General features: G+C 38.3%; 1 protein-coding gene across 1 annotated transcript; it reads right to left on the reverse strand.

The window, feature by feature from the left end:
* Window positions 1-431: 431 nt before the first annotated feature.
* Window positions 432-7444, reverse strand: LOC108667498. Its single transcript, XM_047880108.1, has 7 exons — window positions 6830-7444; window positions 4903-5027; window positions 3487-3491; window positions 2929-3117; window positions 1951-2089; window positions 1283-1413; window positions 432-861 (listed from the first exon to the last, which is right to left on the reverse strand). Exons 1-7 carry the CDS (start codon window positions 7223-7225, stop codon window positions 719-721), a joined length of 1128 nt encoding a protein of 375 aa, XP_047736064.1. The 5' UTR covers window positions 7226-7444; the 3' UTR covers window positions 432-718.
* Window positions 7445-9128: the final 1684 nt, after the last annotated feature.

A 9128-nucleotide genomic window follows, 5' to 3' on the forward strand; every position in this document is an offset into this window, starting at 1 on the left:
AAGTTTATAATCGTTCAGTTAGCAAGCAAAATTGTTGAATATAATAATATAGATTGAATTGACTGTTTATTCGTTTTAGCTGAGTTCGGACTTCAATCGGTATTTTCTGAACATATTTTATTAGTTAGGAGAGAACGAAGGCGTAAAACCAGCCACAAATTTCTCAACAGAAATTCAAATTCCACGTTAGCGAGCGTGATGAAATATTTTCCGTTGTAAATGAACGAGGTTGGGCGAATTACCGTGCGATTTGCAGAAATAAATGGTATTATTTAAAAACTACCTGAATTACCTCATAAATTTACTCTAACTACGGTACAATTCAGCAGGCTTTGAAGCCAAGAAGTATTTTCCGTTGTACAGGTCAAAATTTTGCTGCAGATGTCCCTGAGCCTTGCTTTAGTCAATGTAGTATATGCATCTGTTTGCTAAATTTTGCATATACAACATTATACATTTGTTTGCCAGGGCACAAGAAGCCAGTCGCCTGGCTTGTTGCGCCCTGAGATATTTCTCGTATTGATTGTTCAGCCAGTCTTTTTGACTTCAAATTGCAGTTGAATTTGACACAAATTAGCCAATGATAGAGCAAAATATTATTTAAAAACGTAACAAAAGATTTATTTATACTCAAGAATAAACACGATGCAAAAATTCTTTATAAATAGAAATCTAAAAAAAGCGTGAAAGATACTAGTCTACCACAGAGACCAAGTAACTATGAGCATCCAGGCAGGTCTTCTGGCATTAGCTGGTAGAGAGTTTCGGGTCTGTTTGCACAGTGAAAATTGTCGAAGCATTCCATTATTCGTGGGTCGATTACAATCCAGAATATGTTACAGTCGCATAAAATAGGATTACCTGCACAGAGTCAAGTGATCAGATTAAATTTAAATTTAAAATTTTACAACTAAAATATGATAATATCAAAAACTTATTTCTCGGATTATACTAGTGTTGTTATTGGGCAGGGTGGCCTAGTGGTTATAGTTCCGAGTACCATGATTGGATCAGTGAGGCGCGGGTTCGATCCCAGATCTGTGCACCAGTTGCTGGTCAGAATCGGCGAGGAGCCCGGGCGGTTAAACAAAGCAAATTGAAATTTAACCAAAAATTGGTCAAGAAAAGTAGAGAGTTGCGAGCTCGAGACCGCAACTAGCTATTAATGGTCTGCGATGTAAAGAACCGGCGACAGACCTGCGGCCTACTAAACGCTGAAACCGCTACATAGATATATTTATAAATATTTATATATGATGAACACATCAAGGCATGTACCCACCGTCCGCCTGGAAGAAGGCGAAGTAGTTGCTGTTGACGATGATGGGCTGGAAGACGTTGACATCAAGCATCATCAGTTGATTGAAGCTCAAGTTTACATGCACGTCGATCAGTTCACCGAAAGCATTCGTTCTGAAAATTTGCGTTTATGAATGCGGAGCGCAAGTTGTTATGCCAATTGTTGAGAGTTTCCGACAAATATATAGGGATTTAATTTAACGTGAATTCAATTAAAAATTTATTAATGATAGCAAGTTATCTGCATTTCATCAGGCGCTGTTAGTGAAGAAATATTAGTAAAGTCTTTCATGTTGAGTGCAATGGGTAAAACCCAGAACTACATTTTATTTTATTGTCGATTATAATATTCTATTGTAATCGATTAAAAACATGACGAAAAGCTTTACTTTCCTGTACTCATAGACGAGTCATAGTTTCCTACAATAGTCTTAAAGTGATGATATATTTCGCGTTAAAATTATGTCTCGAGCTTACATAATTAAAAATATGTACATTATCAATGTCACTGTTTACCCTGAGAACACATGCATGATGGTGAAACTTCAATCAGAGATTAAGGCTTGACAATGAGATTTTTCTGGTCTTTAATTTGAAGAGAGTGGATGTATAACCTTTGAAGTAAATTAATACATTCGTTGAAAATTTTACGGTATATATCTGATGCTGTTGTTGAACAAGTTGATTTGCAGGACCGAACTTGTTTGATGATTTGGGATGTTGAATGCATTGCCCTGCAGGTCGGAGAGCCTGTTGTTCGAGACGTCGATAAGCTTTGCGTTGATCAAACCTGCCCGCAATAAAGAAAATTTATAAAACCTAAATACCATTAAAAAAACTCTATTATGATAACAAAGTATACCTAAAATGTACGATTCGTATAAATGAAGTTAAACCTGCCTGTAAACGCACCAACACAGTTAGGATGGAATGGTTGAAAATAAAATTTGGATGTTAAACAAATTTCGAAAGTAAATATTGAATTATTTAGGGAATACATTAAAATGAAAAGGGAATACATTTAAAATCTTTATTAAGTGTTTTGAGGGACTTGGTTCCAGAAGGTTGAGAAGGAAAAATTATTATTTATTTATAAGTTATACAAATACACGCACTTAATAAAAAGTGCATATTTCGTTGACCACTCATTTTCCTCCTAAATTGTGTTACAGTTAAAGTACTTGAAAAATCTAAGTCCATTATATATTTTAAAAAGTATCGTCGTTTTAACTTATCTGGTCATCTTAGTTCAAATTGTTAAATAATAATTAAGTACCTCGATCATTTGTGCAGGTAAATCAGGCTCGAACTATGCAACAATTAAAGTGGTGAGTCTAAATTGGAGTAAAATGGGCTAATAATAACTTAATAAGGTAAATCGGGATGGAACAGGGTTGAATATATTAAATCAACTGCAGCAACACGTTTAATTAGCAGCAAATGGATAAAAATCATTGATCGTAGCATTTGTTATTATAAATTCAAACCAAACCAACCCGTTTGTCATACCAGTGCTGGTGCGCTCACTTCTATACTACTTAATCTCCGAAGGAATCTAGTTCGGATCTTAAAAATAAATACAATTGTTTTCTACGTTATAACGTCAACAATGAGAAGTTTGGAGCTCACCTGAAAAGCTATTTTGAGAGAGAGTGTAAATGATGTTCCGAGCGAGGTGAACTGTCAAGAGGCTAGGGTTGGTGAAGGCATCTTGAGGTATAAACTCAATACCGTTGCCGCTCAGATCCAAAAATTCCAGATAAGGAGCCTCCGCATAGGAAACTGAGTCGAAGTGGAAGTAAGTGATGACGTTGTCGGCTATGCAGTGACAGAAAATATTCGTTAGCTTTCCGGGACCGAGTAAATTGTGTTATATATTGAGTGTTATCGGTAAAACTAGAGAAGTAGCATGAACAACAGTACGTCTCCTCTTTAATTAAACTTCGAGCTAGTAATCTCATTTACAATAGGTATCAAACTAGACTGGTCTATGTCGCGTGTTCGATAGCGTTATGGTCATGAAATTAAGTTTTAATTAATTTAATTAAGTTAAGCTTATGTCGCACCCCTAACAGTCTAATTACTATAAATCCTATTTTCACGAGATTCTCAAAACGAGATAAGGAGTAAAATAATTTCTTTCAATTTCTTTAGTCATGATACGAAAAAAAGAACCGACTGAAAGACGGAATCTGAAAACAAAAACGATGCCATCACCTGATTCAGTCTATTTGAAGGGCAAGGTCTAAATAATCGTGGTCTTGTGAATTTATTTTAGGCTGAGTGAAGACTATTAGTTGAATTTATGGCTAAATAACTACAACCCAGTTGAATTTTTAGCTATATGAACCACATGGAACTAGCAAGCATACTGAACACAACAGCAGAGTTCATCAAATANTCCCGCCTCTACCAGCAACTCTGTTTACGTCCCGCCTCTACCAACACCTCTGTTTACGTCCTGCCTCTATCAGCAACTCTGTTTACGTCCCACCTCTACCAGCAACTCTGTTTACGTTTCGCCCCTACCAGCAACTCTGCTTACGTCCCGCCTCTACCAGCACTTCTGTTTACGTCCCGCCTCTACCAGCAACTCTGGTTGATCTGAAGAACCGTATCACGGCTACGGTGCACTCAGAAACAGAAGATATGCTTTCTCGTGTGTAGGACGAGTTTGGCTGCCTTTTAGATGTTTGCCGTGCAGCACAAAGGGGGGCATATTCAACATTCATCAACATGTAGTAAATTTTTAATTTTGAATTTGTACTTGAATAAATACGAATTTACAAAATTGTGTCCATATTTAGAATAGCCTCTGTATATAGAAATCCCCTGCTTATGGAATGGATAGTTCTAACATGGAATTTGAGGAATGGTATAACGTATAAAGCATATAAAACTAGTGAGTTAATATCTGCTTGAAATTTATGTTGTATATTTCGTGTCAAACTCTGAAAGAAATAACGATAATCGATCGATTTTTGTACGTTAATTACCCAGTTTGATTAATAAGAAACATGAGAATCGAGAGGATAAGTAGTTAAACATGAACATCGATCAAGAAACAATCCTCGGAATTTCCTCGAGTTTCGAAATGTATCATCTTCAATAACGTGTAAGGTATTCTGTATCCCGGTGGCCGAATGGTACGTGGTCAAGAACTATTACTTCAACTTTTCCGTTTTTTATTACGCTCTCGAATCGCTTATCAGGATCAATGACAAAGACTCGCCTAGTAGAAGCAGTTGCATCAGCGACGATTGCCAGGGTTATCAGTCGGAACAGTCACGTTACATTGTTGTTATTCCTATTGCAGTAATAATTACTATTGCAATAATAATTAGGGGTGCTAGTTTACAGCTAGTCAAAGCAACAAGCAGTACATTTTCGTATAATTCATTATACTCAGCCATGTTCGAATTCTCTGCGTCATACAGCGCCACGGTCAAAATTTTATGAAATCGAGTTGTAGCTGCATGCATTACCCCTGTGAACCAAAATCTTCTGTCAGAAATTTTCGAAAAATACTGACTAATTCTAATTCTTTACATAGGGCCAGGAAAAATTTACCATTGCGGCTCATTCATTCATTAATTATATTACCTATATACGTCAAAGGTGAAGAAAGTCGTGCGTCGGATGATGTCTTCGAGAATGGCTTGTGATGACACCTCAGGAGGACAGTCTATGTTGATGGTACCGCCCTGCGGGCCTCCGTTGTTGGTGCACTGTCAGGAAGTCGATTAGCAGAAGAAATCAACTAATCTTTAGCAGAAGCGCATAATTTTCATGCTCTAGGATGACTTTTGTGAGTGGCTGATACAGGTTTATCAAAGCGAGCGTGGGTGCAGATATTACTCAACACGCACGCAGTTACATGTTCCCAAGTGGCATCGCATGTGGCATTTTGTCAGAAAATACACACATGTCACGTGCACCAGCTGAATATTCCCACGATATTGACTTTCTAATTAACTTTTCCCACGATACTCAAGTGTCTTCTTGAGTTCTCGTGCCACGCAGTCTCTTACGACAAACATAAGGCATGCTACGTAACGTGTCGTGATTTGGGTCATCTTTGTTCTTTCAATTCATTTGCATGCCTACGTTGTCACCGATCCAGTCAAATATTGATAATTAGGTCTTAATTTTGTTTTAAATATTACGTTTAGCCTTAATCGCGTAAAAAATATTAGAAAGTGGCTTTGCTATAAATTTGTTCGGCAAACAATTAATATATTTCTTCAATGTTTTGTTTAGTCGGAAGCAACCGTAGATAATGGTTACGTTATTTAAGACTTTTATACTAAACATTGCATTATGGGAGGTCAAGAATTGAGAGTGGTTGAGAAAACGTAGGTTAATAACAGAAGTTGAGCTATTGAATGACAGACTACAAGATTTTAAGGACACCGAGTAGCTTTCGATCGAGTATAATAAACCGGGCAAGGAACGAGTGAGGGCAAAGTATGGGACATTCTGTCACAACTGCCGAGACGTGAGGCCTTCCAGGGATGAGGCCGCCTTTGCCTGCCTCCAAACATACCAATGGAATATACCAATATACCAATGTATATTGACTAAGAGGTCGCACAAGCACTAAGCCCGTCAAGCAATAAAACGATCTGCAGCTCTGCAGACGTCTGAGACGGCGATGGCCGTTGGCCGGCGATATTGAGATGTAGCAGCCGCGGTAAAATCATATCCATTTAACACTTACGACTCGTGCAACATTAGCTACTCTAGCCGGGTCATAGAAGTTGCGGATAACGTAATCATCCTGAAATACGAAAGTTATGCACTCTGCAGCTATGCCAAGGGAAAAAATCGATTGAATCGACGAGCCTTCAGCCGCTACACGGGCTCTACCTAATTTAAGTAAATGGGTGCGCAGCCGTAGACCAGCAAATTAACGCTCTAATCAACCCTGGAGCCAACATCAACCATCTAAATGCTATAGATATTGTCATCCTGGCACCTAAGCAGCTGTAGTCAATTGACCTATCTCACCACACGAACTTTAAACAACACTGCTTCAGCTCACAAACTGCTACTCCACATAGTTAACGGTCAATACGTCGTTCTCCAATGATTTTGCATACATCCCAAGTAAATTACAGACAATCAAATGATATTAGTGAAGTAAAGCGATATATTTATTGTTACGTATAGTCGTTTTGCGAAGGATCTGAATTCGTGATTTTCGTTCCGTTTTCTTCATATAAGCGTTTCCAAACATTTCCCTCTCTTCACTTTAGTCTGGAGCCATTACCGGAACTGAAGGCTTAGTCTGAAGCCCTAGATGCATATAAAACTGAACTAAAGTAAATTGTCGGTGACACGCATGCTTCAGGCGAACAAAATATACAAGAAAAGTACATTTGAGGACCAGGAATTTAACATTTATATTAAATTTGTTTATTAACCTAGGCAATAATAATTATAACGCAATATTGGACGACTTAGTTGGGAAATTCAATAGTAATGTTACAGCATTGTAAATAACAACGAATATTCCATCGAAACTCACCTTGCAAGGGTCGAGGCCATTTTCAGGCCCAGGTTCCGGACAAAGACCCGTTACGTTCGGAGGTAAAGTCATTTGGCCGACATTTTGTTCAGTCGTTCTCGTATCGCTATTGATGCTATTTATTGTAGTGGCTATAAATAGGTCCACTGTGGGGTCAAAGGTTGAGTTTCGTCTAACACTCGTCGCAGGTATTCGGAGAAAGATCTCACTGAGTTCGTGCAAGTTTTCATCCCCTGTCACGTTCTTGTTCGACGATGTGTTTTCAGTGTTCGCATATTGAAGGTGATCGTTGTCGGCGACCTTAATAGTGTTGTTTGGAACCACCGAAGCAGATGTTGAAGTCGACGTTAACAAGCACCCAGTGATGAGGTGGGTTATCACTAACAATATCATCATTACGAGTAGCTAGCTCAGTCAGGTCCGGAAACCCGGACGTGTGAACTAGAGATTGTTCTTCGAAAAAATCTTAGACCTATTTCACATTATTAAATAATTAATGAATAGCTGTTCTCCACTGTTTTCACAGCAACTACTATTTCTCAATGTGCGCACGGTCATCTTGTCTCTTCGAGTCCAACCATTTTACTCTCTCGGTGAGTTTCTAACAGCGCCCTTCACCTTGGACCAGATATGCAAAAATGACTGAAGGCCTCAAGGCGGCAATCGAATGATGCTCACCAAAATCTCAGATCGAGCATCTCATCTGCACTCAGAGATAAAACGATAAGCCAGCACGTGGATTTTCCCTACAACACTTTTGTGAGTAATGATTTGTATTTGCCTCTTATGAAACGTGGTCTTAGATTGAAAATTTGAGGCATAGAATTTTAACAAAAAATTCGAATGCTCGTGCAGCCTAATATCTCCATGTTACCCTTATGAATAGCATAACATTAAATTTATTGAAGTAAAATGGTGGTGACCTTGGCTGTAAAATTACTTTAATTCCGATTAATCCGATTAATTTAAAAATCATTCAAATACATTTAAGAATCATGTCATAACGTTTTGTTATTAACATGAGTCATGATCATTTTGCTGGAGACATGAATTTTATCGTACTTTTATGAAGTGGAATCAGTCACTTGACATAATCTGAGAGAAAAAAATTCTACACCCGTTAATGAGTCGTAATATCGAAGCTGCTTCTTGAAAAAACGTAATTTTGTTACACAAGGTGTTTTGAACTAGCGTCGCACTTGCCTCATTAAATAATTTCGCTAAAGAAGGTGTTGTCGTTGCGCATCGTAATTGCCCCCTCATAATAGAACTTCTTAATAGGCAGAATGATGTTTAATAATGTAAGTGCTCTGCGAAATAAAGCATTCTCGTATATGAATGGTGGTTAGCATCTCAGCTGAAGCAAGTAAATAACATCATCGCAAATAGCTGATGCATAGCATCACCATTCATCAGTGCTACATGAATCGAAACATTTTCGTAGAATGTTGAAGAGTGGCTTCACTAATTGGAAATTTTTCCATAGGATTGGCTTGTAGCAGCACAAACACCACCTGAAATTAATAGAATATAATAGAAGTGTCGGCTCTGAAGAAATAGGCCCATGGCCTGTTGCCGATTCTTGAACTTTTCGTGACTTAATTCACAAGGGATCCGGCCTTTGGAACCCGATCTTTCCATAACTGACGATTGATTGAGATATTCTGTTATTCGTCTATTATATTACCCCTACAGCCGCGAAGGTATTCGTAGCATACCGACTGCTGCACGTCACGTTTTCGACACACAAATACTTCCGGTAAGAACACAGCAAAACATGAATTACATTGCCACTGATAGTCACGATAAAACTTCACATCTGATAGTGAATGAGCGACGGTCAGTTACTGCCTCATTATAACTCTCATGGGGAAGGTCATGCATATAACTCGCATGCGACAGATCTCATGACAGGTCACGCATATGTCTCATTTATGTCATGCATTTGCAGGTCACATATATGACTCATTCGAGTCACGCAGTTACAGGTCACATATTTGACTTATTTTACTCGCACATTTGCAGGTCGAATGATATGGAGAATTGATGGAAAGAATGAATATTATTGAATCGAAGGCGATTCAAATAATTAAAATAATAAATAGAAGGCGATTTTCTCTCTTCTTACTCGTGTCGGCCTAATCGACGCGTTTGCAACCGCGTCACCGGCCGAAAGAAATTGCGTCTGCATGTACACTGTACAATTTACATTTTACTCCTGAATATCTATCTGAATATCGACCGCAGCCGTATAAACTGGAAATGCTCCTAAGCAAACGGCGCCTAGAAGTGTGTTTCC

Source organism: Hyalella azteca, unplaced genomic scaffold (assembly GCF_000764305.2).
Source record: "Hyalella azteca isolate HAZT.00-mixed unplaced genomic scaffold, Hazt_2.0.2 contig4657, whole genome shotgun sequence".
NCBI classification, from domain to species: Eukaryota; Metazoa; Arthropoda; class Malacostraca; order Amphipoda; family Hyalellidae; genus Hyalella; species Hyalella azteca.